The 18,737-nt window shown below is 35.6% G+C and overlaps 1 protein-coding gene across 1 annotated transcript in view; it reads left to right on the top strand.

The window, feature by feature from the left end:
- Positions 1-18,737, top strand: part of LOC107040433 (nephrin) — a 290,643-nt gene that overhangs the window by 254,131 nt on the left and 17,775 nt on the right. The window contains exon 4 of the mRNA XM_029126266.1: positions 16,468-16,656. Within this exon, the coding sequence (XP_028982099.1) occupies positions 16,468-16,656 (189 nt within the window). The remainder of the gene's footprint in view (positions 1-16,467; positions 16,657-18,737) is intronic.

Genomic DNA, 18,737 nt, shown 5'->3' with positions numbered 1-18,737 from the left:
CTACAATGTGACATAGTAAGGATTACTACGTAAGGTCCGTTGAAAACCCTTTTACTATGTTGCCATAGCATTCTTTACTATGACCATCATAATTTTAACTATTTAATTCTCTCCGTGTATCCTCATTTGTTGTTGATGAAGGCAACAATAACTGTTTGAATTCAATAAAAAATTATTCGTTAATTCATTGTTTGAATCAAATAAGAAATGCTGTCGAAACTTCTATATTTTAGAGTTGAATATCGCAGCAACTATGTACTATACAATTTTACTAAAGATTCACCGTATTCGGAATTTATCAATCTACCACGAATTCGTTTTTTAACAACATCATAAGAACCGTTCTCATAAAATGGAAAAATCGAATTCAAGGCGACCCACGACCTTCGTTTGGCCTATGCCTCATGTGCCCACATTTCATTATTATTATCTAAACTGTGTAGTACAGCTAGTTAGCATTTTTTTCAATAGCTGAGGAATATTATAAACTTTATCTATGAAAAACATCGGACGAATCGTAAGAAAAACGTGTTTTCTAAAGATATATCTTGAGTGAAGAATCTGCGTAATTTGATACTTGATATTCAAGTTTTTACAAAATGTTTAATTAATTTGTCAAATTTTCGTCTTCCTCCTGCTTAAAAATTGGGAACTTCATTGAAATTTAAGAAATCTGTAATTTCATGATTTTTCTCCCTTTAATCGTATTCGAAGTCACTCTTCTGAATATTCCTACTAAACTGTCCACGAAATTTCAATTTTTTTCCAACAGTGATGTTCATTTAATTCAAATAAACCATTTCTCTGGACTTACTGTCATTTTAAAGTTTAAAAACATAGACACAGTTTTTTAAAATCTTTTTGTTCCTCATAAAGTAAATCGCAGCATCAAATGAAGAACATTTGTTTTTTTACATGAAATAGTTCGTCTCTCCTTTTTTTAAAATAATATTAAATTCCGTGTCCATACAGTGGAGATTTTTATCGCTCGTCAAAAAAGAAAAACGTTAAAATCTAAAGGTAGATAACTAAATGATAATATATCGTCCAGCGTTCACGCCTTTTTACGGTGTATAAGTAAATAGTTGAGCTACTTGACTGCACTTGCAAGGTACAGCCCAGCCAGCAAATCAGACTCCCGTAAACGTCTCTAACATAGACTCACCCACACACATATACATAGTCGTCACACCCCGGATATTTCCCAGTGGAGAATGTATGTTGTTGCTCCGTAGTTTCCACCAGACAAGATCGAGTAGAATATACCGTGGCATTGGTTCACAGCAGTGAGCTTGTAACACCCAAGTGGTGTACATTTCAGTGTGCGAATAAGGGTTGGGTCCTAAGAGGCGGATCGATTTGTACCAAAGTTAAGTTTCCATGTTTCTGAGTAGGTTTTACTCGTTTCCCTCTCGCTGGATTCAAATAAATCGGTGCTATTTGGTTAGGAGGAGATGAATCCGCAGTTGAAATAAAAATACAGACAATTGAATTTTTTTTTACTGGAATTTCAAGGAATTTTGTCGCTGAAAATGATTAAGTTTAGGAAAAAATCAATGGAAACTGTGAATTTCAGTTTAATTATTCCAGGAAAATGTATAAAATCGGGAGAATTCTGGTAAATATATCTTTAAATTTTCATTTGTTTTCTAACAGTGTAATAAATGTTCCATTTGAACTTTCATTTGCATTTTTATTCACATAAAATAAATTGTTTTTTAAATGTAAATAAATATTTTGTTGATTCAAATAACAAAAAGTTAAAAATAAACAGAAAAAGTAAAAAACTGAAAAAAATTAATCAGTAGAAAAATTTTTAATGAAGTTTCATTCTCATATTCTAAAATACAATTAGATTTATTACATTCGTATAGTTTTTTCAGAAGATGTTGAGGATTCAAAATCACAATTAATAATTGAATTTTTAGCTGAAATTTTTAGGAATTTTGTAATTGAAAATTCAAAATTTTATGAAAAAATGAATAAAAACCGTGAATATCCGTGAAATTCCATTGATATATCCTTGAATTTTCAGTTAAATCTGAAATTTCATTATTCTTTCCCCTTAAATCGAGTTCAATGCTATTTTTTCCACCAGTGTAATAAAACTTTGATTTAAACCTTTATTTACAAATCAATTCAATTCAATTCTTTATTTCCTTGATATATATATTTTTTTTTTACGGCCTCGGAGTCCCTTTTTCGGGTCCCATTCGGCACTCTATCCAACCCTATGCATGCGGCTGTGGATTCTACACTGTACCGCATTCGCACTTCTATAGAACATAGAAGTAGCATGGGGAAACCACAGAAAACCCATGCCGGTACAGGCGGTTCCTCTATTAGCAACCTCCCGCTCGCCAGAGCCTTCCGTTGAAAAATTCGGTTCCACGCGGAATCGAACTCACAACCTTTCGCACACTAGACTTGCGTCTAATCCACTCGGCCACCGACGTCGGTATATTTCCTTGATGTTACAAAAGTTTTTCTGTTTTACATCTACACATGCCTTCCTCCTTTACAGAACAACAATAGTAAAAAAAATAATAATAATTATACAAAATTTGCCTTACGCCGCAACCTCAAGTGAACAATAACAAAAAGGTAAGCAGATCCTGTCAGAAGCCAACGCGGACATCTACACCGTTTTGAAACATTTTTAAGAACATTCGCAAATGATTTAAGAAAATTTTCACAAATGACAACATGTCATGGTCATACTGAAAGATCCGTCTCCGATGCTCCGTCCTTCCGCTGGTCCAGTTCCACCCGCATTCCCACTGTTCCTCTCAGTCTCTCCCATCTCTGTTGGAGCCATTTCCATCCTCCAACATCTTCAACTCGTCCTTCTCTGGCCGCCCCTTTTGATTTCCAGTTCTTTTAATATATTGCCCCTCAAGGTTTACCTCAATCAAGATATGTACTGCCATACCGCCAAAATTACGTTTTCTCTCCAAAACGTCCACCTCAGCCTTACCTCAGCCATAATCTTCTCTCCTCAATATTTAGCGTCACTGCCATCGTTGCATGTTGATTCTTTCACGGTTATTGCGTGCCTCATATTTACTGCCCTTCAGCCTTCCACTTCCTTCTTCCGTTTACCTTTTACCATAATCCTCCTCTGCCTCCCCTGCTCCCTCCAATTCATGTTACTTTCCTCAGGTGCCACAGACTTCCTTGCCAAACCATGCTTCTGCCTCCGTGGTACTGGTAAAGTTCTCCATGTCACAAGTTGCCTCGCGGCCATTCCATCCGTCCATCCAAACCTTGCCCAACTTCTTTTATTTCGGGTTGCCTCTTTTTTTCTTTCATTACTCTCAATTTCAATTGCTCATTTTTCGGAATTTAATTTACATCATCACCGCCACCTTTAATATCTTCCACTCTCTAACCCCTAGATATCCCGCCTGTCTCCATCGTTCTTGCCCCTCCAACCCCTCGCCGGCACCACGAAACGCCATCTAACCTCCAAATTGCCAGGCGCCACCGATCCATTGAAAAATCTCTCAAAAAGTTCTTTTCCCCTCCACTTTATTACCTCCCTCGTGAATAACACTACGAGGAGCNAAGTTCTCCATGTCACAAGTTGCCTCGCGGCCATTCCATCCGTCCATCCAAACCTTGCCCAACTTCTTTTATTTCGGGTTGCCTCTTTTTTTCTTTCATTACTCTCAATTTCAATTGCTCATTTTTCGGAATTTAATTTACATCATCACCGCCACCTTTAATATCTTCCACTCTCTAACCCCTAGATATCCCGCCTGTCTCCATCGTTCTTGCCCCTCTCCATCCCATCGCCTACACCTCAAAACGCCATCTAACCTCCAAATTGCCAGCCGCCAACGATCCATTGAAAAATCTCTCAAAAAGTTCTTTTCCCCTCCGCTTTATTACCTCCCTCGTGAATAACACTACGAGGAGCCTCTTCGACAGCTTTCTTCCACTTTATTTCACCAAAAAAACCATAATTTGTTGCCAAAACCGACGGAGCCTTCAGCCACTCTACCACCTCTCACGAGCGCCACCACCTCTCACCTTTATTTACATTTTTATTCGCATCAAATAAATCGTTTTTTAAAAATATAATTGAATATTTCATTGTTTCAAATAAAAATTTAATTAGTTAGAAATAAATAAATAAATGAAAAAAAATTTTAAATGGTGAATGAAAATAAACGAATAGAAAAAAAATCAAATAAAGAGTTTCACTCTCCAAAATGTATATATTGATGATTCAATATCTTTTGGTTATTAATACTTTAAGCAGATCAAATAAAACCATGAAACCTGAAACCATGAGACTCCTTGCATCCCATCGAGTTCCTCCAAAGTTCATGTCACGTCTCACTAAATCGCTAATTGACAAAGTTTCCAGTGTATATTTTACTCGTATTCCGAGTGATGCACGTCCTAACCTTTGATTTCCCGCAAATCCTCAACTTTGACCCAGATCCCCGGAATGATCGTCAGCCAAGAGACATAGAGAATCAATTGATCTTGAGAGGGTGAAGAGGAAATAAGAGGAATACCGTTGCACAGGCTTGTCCAAATTTCCGCAAAGGAGAATACATCGGGGATTGGAATTATTGATACGGCCACAGTACCGGGAGGGCTTTGACGTAAAGAGCCAAACTCAATTCTCCATTGTGCATGGTAATGTGCAAGGTGAATTGTGTGACTGGATATAACATCAACCAATTATTCCACTTGATCTAATTTTCGATGTTAGTACCCTTTTCTGAGGGGATAACAATTAGCGATTGATGATTGATTGTTGAGCTTCTGCTATTTAACCCAAGGATAATTCTTAGGACAATTAGTGGTATTTCAGGAATTGAATTGATGGGACGAAGAAATTGTCAGCAATTCATTTTAAGAATACTTCAAAAATGAAAATGAAAAAACTAATTGCTTTTTCATCATTTTTTTTTAAGAGAATACATGAATTCAGTAGTGAAGCGGTAAAACAGTTTAAGTCTATTTCGACTATTGGCCAGCTTTCAATGAATAACTCGGAATCTAAGGCAGATAGCAAAATTTTTGTTATAAGATGTTTTGCAGCTCTCAATTCGCTCTACAAAAAAAGTCATTACAAAAATTTTGTTATCTCCCTTAGATTCGGAGATATTTCTCGAAAACTCAGCGAAGAACTAAGTCGACTTAAATCGATTTACACTCGCCACTTCGCTATTGAATTATTTGTAGCTTGCATGAAGATAAACGAAGAAATGTGTATTAAAATTTGAGTTTGGAGGGGGGGAGGGGTAACACGCGTCCAACTATTCTAGCCAGAAAGTCAACAATATTAATTGCCCATATAAAATCAACCAATTACTCCAAATGATCTAATTTCAGTGGGGGATAACAAATAGTAATTGGTGATGGAGGGCTGAGCTTCTTGAATGTAATCCAAGAATAATTCTTAGAACAATTAGTAATAATTCATGAATAAAATTGATGAGAAAAAAAATTGTCAATTAATTTTAAAAACCACGCTAAATCGAAAATAGAAAAAATAACTGATGATTTTTTCAGGAGAAAATTGTTATATACATATTGGATTATGTGTAGGAATACTCAATAAAAACACATTAGTGTTATTCTTCCAAGTAAAACTCTTTAATGATCGCACGCAGAAGGTATATCTTTCTCCAACGAAGTCTCTAGGACGACTAACTAAAAGTCATGAGAGTTTTCACTCTCTGGACCCATTTGACAAAAGGCCCTTGTTTCAATTTTCTTCAGCCTCTCCTTTGTGACTCACCATGAGGACTGTTTTTCTTCACGTCTCTATTTTCTAAGAAAAGCCATAAATGTCACCCTGAGTGTTTGGGTGAAAAGAGAAAATGTTTAACTAAACTAAGAAATTAATTTTTGTATTCAGGCATGAATTCCAACAATACAAAATCTCTAAAATTTAAAATCTCTTCTATTAAATTTTATTTAATGTTCGCTAGACGTATCGAGTCGCCGCGTCTCTCGGACGTCCGCGCTGACCTCGAGCGTCAGCAACTTTCGGCGCGCGTGACGACTCCGAGCGTCAGCGGGGACTCCACGGGCGCGGTGACTAATCTATACTCGCCATATCATATTTAAGGATGTACTACACCCTTTCGGTCAAAAGGCAGGTTTTTTTCATTTTCGTGGCAAATTATTGATCGGATTGACGCGAAATAATATACCGTTTGTGCGTTTTATCATTATTGGTTGACTCACGAAGTGTGTCTAACGTTTTTTCTAAATTTTTTAAAGTGTTTTCTATTTTTTCTAAAGTTTTGTGAATTTCCGAAAAGTTTTACAAAAAACACAGGAAAATGATTGCACGATCATGAAATTTCGTGAGTCATTAAGTAATGATAAAGCGCAAAAACGGTATATTTTTTCACATCAATCCGATCAATAATTTACTAGAAAAATTCAAAAACCGTGAATTTTCGCGAAAAGGGTGCAATACATCCTTAATTCACATTTACCTTACGAATAGTCTCGCGCGTATGAAATTAAAATGTCAGCATTTCCATATGTGAAGTATCACGCAGAATTTTATTTCTATCCCCATTTCGCACGTGCGAGCGCAAAATTTGACGATGAAGCGCCCATCCCCAATGGGTGCATCGAAATGAAGAGCGCTCGAGACAATAGTCAGTCACAATTTTACCATTAAGGGAATAACCTAAAATTTGGCTCCTGCACAATTTTTCCTCCGCACACGGAGAAAAAAATACATCGTAATTTTGTGAGAATCCTTCCAAAAATTAGTGTGCTGTTCACCAACGCTTGGACATAACAGGGAGTCATCGGAGAATTCGCATGTGGCACACTCATTTTTACGGGAATCCCCCGAAAAAGTGGCCGGAGTCCCACCAAAAATTAGGGTGCCACTTATGAATTTTTCGACGACCCCATGTTATGTCCCGGCGTTGGGGGACAGCACACTAATTTTTGGGAAATTTTTTTCTCAGTGTATCAGGATCCAATATGACGGAGTGAATTTCGATCCTAAACTGACAAGTCAAATTGGGACTCGATCCATTTCGGGTCAGATACTAATCAGAAAGATCGNGTGCACCCAACAACGCCGTGTACGTTTCCCTTAGTCTTGGGCTTTAACCGTGCGGTAAACCGACTTGAGTGCGTGTCCGGAATAACTGCAGTAATAATTTCGATCCGCGACAATTACGCCCAACTTCGTAGTCGCGCAAGTTAGAGTATATCATACACGCGTGCGTCACTGGTTGGACTCATTTGCAAATTGTACCATTAGTTATTAGATTAAAATCAAGTTAACTGAAATCGAAGCTAACCTTTTATAATACGTGAACCAATTCTTAGTGGAATTTAGTAAACTTTATCAACTTATTTGACTTAATATCTCCGAAATAATGAAATTAATCAAAACTGAGTGACTATCCAACTAATTAGGATTCGCCGCCTCCCGTCTATCCGAAGATCATCGAAAGACGTTTTCGCTGACTATACCAGTTTTGTAAAGTACTAAGATAAGGGTGAGCCTAATTATTTCCACATTAGATATTCCGGGACAAATCTTCGGCCTCTCTCAGTTTCATTGTTCGAATCGAGTCAATCAATTTTATATGCGCTAATCGTCCAGTATCGAATTCCAGAATATTGCGAATTGTGTCAATTAGTTGAATAAATTACTAGTTTAATTTGTTTTGATTTAAAGTATAATGTTCCGAGATCATATATTTCTCAATTTAGCAAAAGTGCTGTATTCATGGCGCCATTAAAGTTTTAACGGGAACTCACTTCGGTCTATAAATTATTTCATTTGCACCTCAATAATCTCCTTCGTACCTCTAACTATTTACATATCCAACGACACGATTCAGTGAGAAGTGCGTAGCACTGAAGGTAAGGGTCCATAGGGATTAAACTCTCAAGCAAAGACCATGTAAGTCTTGTGAGAATAGTCCAAAATTTTATTTGTTGTGAAAATTATCGGACCTCCGTCCGATTTTTAACAAAATGAAAGATTCGGCATTTTTTCGGCATTTTTTAAAGAGAATAAATAAATACCTATTAAAATTAAAGTTCGAGGGGGTATAATGGGTCCAAATATTCTAGAAAGTCAATAAAATTAATTACCCATATAAAATCAACCAATTATTCGACTTGATCTAATTTCCTTGGAAGATAACAATTAGCGATTGGTGAGCTTCTGCTATTCAACCTAAGGACAATTCTTAGCATAATTAGTAGTATTTCATGAATGAAAATAATGGGAAGAAGAATTTGTCAGCATGCGAAATCGAAAATGAAAAAACTGCTGATTTTTTTTAGAGAAAATGAGAGATTGTCTATTTTTTCATCATTTTTTGGAGAGAATAAATGACTTATTTTCCACATGTATGAAAAAACACGAAAACATGTTGATTAAAATTTGAGTTTGAGGAAGTATAACGAGTTCAAACATTCTAGAAAGTCAACAACATTAATTACCCGTATAAAATCAACCAATTACTCCACTTGATAGAATTTCTCTGGGGGATAGCGATTCGTGACTGGTGATTGAGGGTTGAACGTGTGCGATTAAATTCAAGTACAATTCTCCGAAAAAATAGTACTACTTCATGAACAAGATTGATGGGATGAAGAAATTGTCAGCATGCGAAATCGACAGTAAAAAAACTAACTGCTGATTTTTTCAAGAGAAAATAAGAGATTGAGAATTTTTTCATCATTTTTTAAAGTGAATAAATTAAATATTTTAAGCTTGCCTGAAGAAAAACGAAAAAGTGCCCATTAAAATTTGAGTTCGAGGGATTATAACGGCTTTCAATATTCCAGAAAGTCAAAAGCATTAATTAACCATCAAACCATCAACTTTGAAATCAAAATAATTCGAACATCAAGCGGATGTCAACCCCTTCTTCAACATCGAAGAATACATCATACTAATATAACCCCACCAAGAGTCGAGGCATGATATTCCACTGTACACAAAGCGCATGCACCATGACCCCAACGACATGTATTAGTCAGAGCATATGCTCAATGGAAAGCGAACACTGGCATGAATCGTTGAGTGTACTCTGTGCTTCCCACGAGACACAGAAGGAGTTTACAAACAAAAAGGGGAAAACTTGAAACTGTTTTCAGGGTGTTATGACAGTCGGGAGTATTAGGTTAAGATCATTTGGGTGACAGTATAAACACGTGTTAATCGTAAACTCGTGGGTCTCATTCCAGCTGAGGATAATTCCAAACGATTTTTAATAACCTGAGAAGAATTTGACAAATTAGAAAATTTTTTCGTTATTGTTTTACATGTACGAAAAAATTTCACAGAAAAAGGGCAGGAATTCTACGGTAAATTCTATTAGCTTTTGTCCAATTTTATTAAAATATTGTACAGCTTCACAGTACGTTTTTGACTAGAAAATTTCCAATAAGAAATATTTTATAGAAAAAATTCGTAGAATTTTATTGTGCAACTTTTTCTATGAAAAATTCCTCGACATAAATTCTCTGTATTTTTCTTTGCCCGATTTTTTAAAATCCATTGTATTTGGAAAATATAAAATAACAACTGGTTATCATGGATCAATGTCGTAATCCCTAGGATTAGATCTCCAAAAACCGGTTCCACTCTACCTACTGCAATTAAATTATCCACATACCGTGTGTATGTAGAAACAATTTGTATAGGAAATTGTTGTTTGATACCATGATTGCAGTGAAGGGATATTCGTCATTTCGGAAGGGTATAAACCTCTTCAATCAACATTTGTAAACATTGAAACACGTTTTCGTTTCCCAGTTTGAATAGGTCTATTATCTCCGTGCGATTACGATGTTATTGCGAAAATCATTTGGATGAAGCACTTCAAGTGATTAAATCATCATAATTTCTGGTACTTTTCGGAAATTTTCATCACGTTAGGGTTTCACTGAAATTTCCGGGAATTTCATCACGGGAAATGATGAATATTAGAGAAAAGTCTATGGAAACAATAAATTTCAGTTCAATTAATCCATGAAAATGAATGGAAATTAAGGAAATTTAAGTAAATATATTCTTGAATTTTCGACAATTCAGGGCAATTTGGTACTATCCATGAATATACATGTTTTTAGTGAGCATTTAAGTAAGTTGGGAAACTCTCGGTTCCTGTTGTCAAAACATTCGGAATTTACGTTGATTTTTTATTGAATTCTAAAATTTCACTATTTTTTTCTCCCTAAATCGAATTTAATGTCACTCTCCTAAAAATTATTAGTCAACTATCCCTAAAATTTCAATGTTTTTCTAACAGTACGAATAAAATTATTCCATTTTTTGTGCAACCAGGTCTCATGGATCATTGAAATATATTATTATGTTCGTACTTTTCTGCAGTCGATGAGCGAATAAATTTGATAGTCATGAAACGGAATTTTCATTCATTTATTTATTTATTTATTTATTGAAATGAGAATCCAACAGCCATATATCCATGATATTTTTTGAGGAGAAGATGTAGGGGAACAGTATTCGACTGGATTTTCAAAGAATTTCCAAATGCAAAATTTCATGGAAAAATCTGTAAAAACAGTCAGATGCAGTTCCATTAACCCATGAAAGTGAATGAAAATTGACGAAATTGAAGTGAATATATTCTTGAATCCTCAATTAACTGAAAATTCAGTGTTATTTAGTACTGACTATTCTTATTTTTAGTGAAAATTTAATTAAGTTGGGAACCGACTGTAATGGTTAGGTGGGTGAGGTGTTGCTCCGGCAGACATCCAAGCTATGCAGCGTTGGGCTGGGTTAGTACTTGGATGGGTGACCGCTTAGGAACACCTCGCTCGCACAAAATTACGGGCGGTAGGCACGGTGTAGCGGCCTAGTGTCTCCATCTAGTCAGTGTGACATATGGATACATTAGGGCACTGCACAATCGGCCGGCTGTGCGACTGGGGTTTTACATGGTTTCCTGTGCAGTCCTAGCTCGAATGGGGCACAGCTAAGAGTAAGACGGCTATGATACCGCAAATAACAATGAGAGGAAAAGTAAAGGAGGGGAGGCAGGCTAGAGGAGGGGTTTCAAATCGAGAACTACTTCAATAAAACCAATGAAATAGAAAAAATAAAAAAAATAATTAAGTTGGGAAATTCTTGTTTCCTGCTGCTAAAAAGTTAGAAATTCCTCTGGATTCCCAGTGAATTCTGCAATTTCTCTATTTTTTTCTCCCTAAACGGAATTTAATGTCACTCTCATAAAAATGACTAGTCAACTATCGCTGAAAGTTCAATGTTTTTTTCACATGATGAATAAAATTATTCCATTTTTCTGTGGAACTGGGTCTCACGGATCAGTGTAATATATTTGACGTTCATTCCTTCTCCAATCGATCAACAAGTAAATTTCATAGCCATCAAACGGAATTTTTAAAGCGCTGATGTAATGGAACAGTCGTCTCGCATCACAATAAATCTCACGGGCGCTGCGCTTATCATCAGAGACAAAGGGAAATGAGCGGCAAAGTGCATATTATGCAGGTGCACGCAATGCCGTCAAGACATAATCTCTAAACAGTATGGACAAAGAAAGATACCAATCTCCATCCCGCGAATCAATTTTTCTTGCTCCTCGTGTTTCCCCTTACAACGGAGAGAGTAGTCCACTAAATAATGTAAGTGTCGGGAATAATGTATGCCAGCCGCGAAAGAAATGCTGGAATAGGTTGGGAGAGTACGGAAAGCTCCTCGAGTAACGCAAGTAGTGCATTAACATTGTACAAGCTCATTTATGTACGTAAATTTATATTTATGTACCGCCTAGGACTGTCCTATGAAGAAACTCTACATTTGGACTAGAGCAATTCATTTTAAAATTGTGAGAATGTCAAGGCAGTGAAATATCCTAAATTAATTAAATTAATTAAGAGATCAATTCAATTTTGTAGACAATTAATTCAACCCACTAGGACAAAACGGATGGCTTTCATGAAATGACGTATGACTAAAAGTCAACGTTAGGAAAACAATAAAATTTCAGATTTTTCTGAAAATTTAATGAAATTTTAAATTTTTCGCAGCAGGAGGATGAGAATTCTTCAACTTAATTGAATTTTGCTGAGCCGTATTAATTATTATGGAACAATTGAACTAAAGTTTACAGTTTCTATTGATTTTTCCATAAAATTCTCAATTTTCAATCTCAGCACTCCTTCAAATTTCAGTCCGCAATGCTCATTTTTTTCAATTAGCAAAACGCATTACTTTCATCAAATGAGGTATGGCTAAAATGCAATGTTAGGAAGAAAACGAAATTCGGATTTCACTGGAAATCTAATGAAATTCCAATTTTTTAAAATAATAATAATAATCTTTATTTCCATTGTATAGTTTGACACTTTTGTATAGCAAATGAAATTCCGAATATTTACTACAGGAAAACGAGAATTCTTTAACTTAACTTAATTTTCCTGAATTCTATTAAATTATCATGGAACAATTTTCAATTCCCAGTGATTTTTCCATAGAATTTTGAATTTGCAAAATCAAAACCATGAAATTTCAGCCAAAAATGGTAATTTTTTTTTTCAATGAATAAAACCCTAAAACAGAGAAACTTGAGAAATGAATTTCATTTAAATAAGTGATCACTTCAATTTTATCAGAAATTAATACACACCACTGAGGCAAAATGGATTGGCTTATTCAAACGCAGAATAATTGAAGGGATTGACGTAATTGCCGTATGGAAATCAATATTCATGACATGTACAAAAAAAAAGTTTTCCAAAAAAATTTGCGTATAAAATTTGCACACGCTCACTGAAGATGTAACTTGGTTGAATATTGAGTGAGCCGTTGACTCCCCAGGCCAGTGCATTTATTATAAACCCAGTTTCCATCCCCCCCAAAAAACAAGCTCCGCACAAGAGGCGTCCTCGCATTTATATTCCAAACACCCGGTGCAACCCTGGAAAAGTCACCGTGCGCGAACTTCCGTCGGAGTGACTAGCGGTTGGTCGAGCACATTTTCCACAGTGTCCCAGAGACGAACTATTCTCGTGGTACTACTTGCCTCGTCCAAAGAAATATATACCACGTGGGTCACTTCCTCCACGTTTTCCCGGGGAACGCACTCAACGATGCATGAAATCCCCGGGGAATGGAATCGTTGATCTTTCTTTGAAAAAATTTCTATAAATAGATAAATACGTGATTTGATATTTACGTTCGACTGTATTTGCTCCAAAACGGATGAAAACATTGACGATTTAGGATTTTTAAAAACATTTTTGTGCACTGTTAGAAAAACAAGTGGAAAATTGGTTTCATCACAACATAGTCAATAGATTTTTGCTAGTTAATTTGTAATTTGCTTCCGAATGCAGTTTCGATGAGGATGTATTTTAAATTAAATTCAACATTGCTCCAACGGTGGCAACCAATATTTTCCCAACATTGACAGCCAACATTGGCCCAACATTGCCCCAACACTGGCAACCAACATTTCTCCTACGTTGACAGCCAATATTGCCCCTACGTCGGTATCCAACATTGCCCCAACATTGATAGCCAGCATTGCCTTAACGTTGGTAGTCAACATTGTCCCAACGTTGATATTCCGTATAGCCCCAACGTCATTCATGAAAATATTAACTTGAATTTCCCGATTTCTATAGATTTGTTCATTAGATTTTGAATGTTTATTACGTCATCAAATGGAATTTTTGAAGAGAAGATGTAATGGGATCAGTATTCCACTGAAATTTCAAAGATTTTTTCCATAAAATTTGAAATTTCAGTTACGAAAATCCTCAAAATTTTAGCGGTACCAATGTGATAAACATTTCCACGAATTTTGTCGGAAATTTCAACTAAATTTTTTCAACATTATGTACCTCGACGTATACTTGAAACGTCATTAATTTCCCCCTCTTTTCATTCGTACAGTCATGCCGCCGAGCGGCTCTTGAAAGTGACACCACATACAGGTCTCCCATTCTATCTTGTTTGTCTTCTCAATTCTGGAGCCTCGGCGGTAATTGAAACGAGCCACTGCGGATATTGCAATTAAGTATAATCAGACGGCGCCTCCGAGCCGACACCGTCATCATCATTATTATTGCACCAAATTTGTCTTAATCCTGTCACTTTCATGGACAGGAGTGCACAGAATTTGTCGGCGGAAATTCAGTGATACAGCATTTTAAATGTTTAACCTATTGTTTACAATGTATCTAATATTTAAATAAATTAATGGGATTAATTTATTCAAATTAATGGTTAGGGAAAGAAGATGTGGAAGTGTTAACATATATTGATTAAACACTGTTGCAAATTCTAGGAATTTAATGGGACTTTTGTAAATTTCGAATTTTTATTTTCATTTTACGGAATTACGTCATTGAAAATTATAAATTTTATGTAAAAATCAACGATTTCATGAAAATTAATAAAAAAATTGCAGGCGCCTGTGTCTTTGATACAGCTGTAATTGTACGTGGATACTCATGATCTTTCCTTCTTTCTCGAATTTCATAGAAACTCCTTGTATTCCTTCGAATTTTCTGGAAACTTTTTGAATTTTTCCAAAATTTCAAAAAACTTCTCAAATTACCTCGAAATGTCTAGAATTTTCCTGAATTCCGATAGATGGGGTTGCACATAAGGACCGTTTCCTAAAATGACCCCCCATATTGAAACCATAGACCTATCCACGTCAAAATTAACAAAATTCATTGAAATTAAGAAAAAAACCAATTGATAAAAATTACGCCCAAAAATTTTCAAAACTCAGAGATTTTTCGCTCCAAATGTGACCTAAAGAGAAAGTATCGAATACCTTGAATAATTTTGATCACGAAATATTTAAAATCTTGGTGAATGGTTCCACAACGATAAAGTATTAAGTGAGCAAACTATATGAGCCTCGATCTTCCCCCATCAACGCAATATTCCAATTGATTGAAAATTCCGGGAGAGTGGGGACTGAATATTCATGTTTTCATTGAGAATTCAAGTAAATTGGGAAATCCTCGTCTTCCTGAATTTGAATTTTCAGTGAAATCCGAAATTTCTTGATTTTTTTCACCGACTTGCAAGTTTTCAATCGCAAAACTCCTCACAATTAAGGAAAAAACGATCAAGTTATAAAAATTTCACCCAAAAATTTTAAAAGCTCAGAGATTCTTCGCTCCAAATGTCAGCGAAGGAGAATGTATGGAATACCTTGTAGTATTTTTATCACGAAACGTTTAAAATCTCAACTAATGGTTCCACAGCGATAAAGTGTTAATTGAGCAAAGTATATGAGCGTCGACCTTACTTCTGCAACGCGATATTCTATCAAGTACGGTGAGACTGCGCGCAAGGTAGCTCCTTGACACTTGAATTTATGATGGTCTCCACGCCCGGAAGTCACTCCCTTCACCTTTTGGCCCATAGTAAAATCTACCCTAGTGGGTTTTGATTTACAGGGAGTGTCCTCACTGCACTTGCGCCATATAACAAAAATTAACGGTCATACTCTCACTCGTTACGACGTCGAGATGCCGCAAATCGTTATCTCATCATCATTACCGAACGGGCTCTTGTTATCATAATTACGAATTCTTAATTATTCATTTTTGGGAGTGACATGAACGGCAGTAGAATCCTCAATTAATCATTGTCCACTTGAAAAATTATCAACTACATTGAAGAATTTATAACTTCACATCACTGCATTATCCCTTTGTCCTCACATTTACATCATTTCCAATTCACTGACCAATTAGCGATAATTCGGAATGATATTGTGGAGTGGAACGATTCATCTACCATGATGAATTTATCAGCTTGTATTCGAAATTTCATATTCCATGGAATGCCTTTGTGTTATCATCAATCGCATTTTTTAATGATTAATTGGGCTATCGAATTGTCTTTGAGTGAACCAAAATTCCAACAGCCTCGATATTTCGATGACAATGTACTCCCGAAAGCTGGGACACTTGCTCACACTAATTAGTGAAAATTGTTATGACTATATGACATTCAATTGATTGCTATATACCAATGTTCAACATTTCGATCGGATTTCGGGCTTGAAATCAAATAATGAATTTAAGAAATATATTATAATTTTTCGTAAATAATAATGAAATTGTTTCTTTAATTCTTGAATAATGTTGAAAATTGACTAAGGAAATATTCGACTTTGAATATTGATTAGTTTTCAATAAATATCTCGGAATCCAAGGCAAATAGCAAATTTTTTGTAATAATCTTTTTTGTAGAGTGAATTAAGATTTACCAAAAAAGCATATTATGAAAATTTCACTGCCTCCCTTAGATTCGGAGATATTCTTCGAAAACTCAGCTAAGACCTAAGTTGACTTGAACCATTTTACCGTTGCGCTACTGACTTATAATTTCCGTCAAATAATAATGAACATATATATATTTTTAAATATTTTTCATAACTCCACATTATAAAACCCTTAAATCATCAATTTCAGCTCCACCCCAAAAAGTAGAAGTGAATGGTCACCCGAATCACGGAAAAATCGAGCTGAACGTCGGTGAATCGAGGAGTCTGGAGTGCACGGTCAGTTTCGCAAAGCCAGCCGCTACAATAGTGTGGTACCGTGGAAATTTTCCGATCAAAGGTGGCGATACGAGCGTCACCCCAATCTCCATTGAAGACGGTGAGTTCCAATGTTCAATATGTAATAAAAGTAGAAAACAAAGGGGTAAAGGCGTCAAAAGGGCTGGAATGCAGACGCAAAGCAAAAAAATAGAAATAGCTTTGTGAGGGCGATAAAAAAATACAGCACAGTCAGCCAAGATTGCCACCGCCAACGACCAGATGAGATTGGAGTTATATTAAACGACGCGTGGTGGCACAAACTGCGAGTCAGGCTGAAGGCTGACCATTGATACGGATTTTCCCTTTTATTCTTGACGTCTGGTTATTACTATTTAATACCGCGTTTCGTTCATCGATATTACGTTCGATTGATGCTCAATAGAGACTTTAAATGCTGAAATTCATCAAAGGAATCAAAACAGACGGCTTTTCATTCTCAAATTCATTGTTTGAGATTATTGTAGATTATTGTAGCCTAAAGATAATTTTTTCAAAAATCAAACACAAAGAAATATTTAGAAAAAACCAATGAGGAAAAAAATCTGTTAAATCTGATGCGATAAAAAATTACATTTTATCTCATCTTATTTTATTTGCGATCATTCTTATTGTATATTATTCTTCTTAAAGATAATTTTGAAAAGAAAATGAAGACATATTTTGGAAACAAACTTTAAAATGGAGACAAATCTGTTAGATCTGATAAGATGAAATAAAAGATAATGTTTCGTCTCATCTTTTCATCTGAGAATGAGATAAAATACTATTGTTCAACACAAAGAAATATCTGCAAAAAAACACTCGAAAAAAATTTAGTGTATCTGATGGGATAAGATAACAAATATCTTATCTTATCGCATCTTATCTTATTTTAGATTATTCGTATTATCAATTATTCTTGCTTAAAGATAATTTTGAAAAAAGACATATTCTGAAAAAAAAACCATTGAAAAATGGAGAAAAATCTGTTAGATCTGGTGAGATAAAGTAAAAGATGATATTTTATCTCACCTCATCTAGTTTTATCTGAAAATGAGATAAGACCTACCTTTCAAAGTCGTTTTTTTCACAATTTTAGACTAGTTTGAGCTACAATATTTTAAGATGAAGCTTGGTTCATGTCCTTTTATCTTATCTTATTTCCCACATTCTATTCACCAAGCTTATAGGGTCGTATGAAGGTCCCAGAATATATTTTAGAAGTAAAAATATTGTGAGTCGAGAATAACCCACAGCTTCAGCAGATCTATGAAGAAATATGTCTCCACAAAAGGTCCCAATAAAACTTGCCGCGGTAGGAATCGACCATTTTCATGCTCAAACGTAACAAAAGTGAAAAAAAAAAGAATAAACAACGAGTAAAGTTCAAAGTGGAGATCTTCCCGTCCATATCCAAACTTGTCGATGCACCCCAACGAGTGATTTCCAGAGCGTATCTCCAGCTATCGATTTATGTCACTACGCTATTCCTTCCTGCAGCATCATCCTCAATAACTCGGCCCCCAACCAGTTTCCCTGTCAGTGGCTAGATCCTGAGTGAGTAAGAAAGTGAGTGGGTATGAAAGGACAAAGTCAGAAGAACGTATTCCAAAACTTCCGCCTCAACAACGAAAAATACGTATTCTGGAAAAGTCATTTTCTTTCTCTCGACTTCTGCCACAGCCTCGGCATCAAAAAACCAAACGACTTTTTCACACTCGGACGTTTTTGGACTGAAATCCTTTTTCCATTTGCGAAACAATGTGAAAATACTGGGTGCGAAAGAATATTTATAAAATATAACGCGAGGATTTACTGAAATCCCCTTTATACCTGAACTCTTCCAATCTCTGCATATGACTCGCTGGCATTGTTCCAGACTTCAGAGTCAACCATTTTTTTTTTCGTTTATATTCTTCTATCAAATATTTTTTTTATTCCTTCAACTTTGTATTGGCATTTATCCCTGTTTCCTCCCGATTCTGCAACTCCAGCGAAATCTGTAAGAATATGAAAATTAAAACGGGGGTTTTGACGGTTGCAAGGAGTGGTATTGGCCAAAAATGACTTCTCTACATCAGTAGTTCCTGAAGTATTCAAAAACGGGTGGTTATCCATAATTGATCATTCAATTTAATTTTTTTTTGTTCTGTTAACTTA

This window comes from Diachasma alloeum, unplaced genomic scaffold (genome assembly GCF_001412515.2).
Source record: "Diachasma alloeum isolate Michigan unplaced genomic scaffold, Dall2.0 Dall_scaffold_00335, whole genome shotgun sequence".
In the NCBI taxonomy this organism is placed as follows: domain Eukaryota; kingdom Metazoa; phylum Arthropoda; class Insecta; order Hymenoptera; family Braconidae; genus Diachasma; species Diachasma alloeum.
This window is presented reverse-complemented; position numbering and strand designations above follow the sequence as displayed.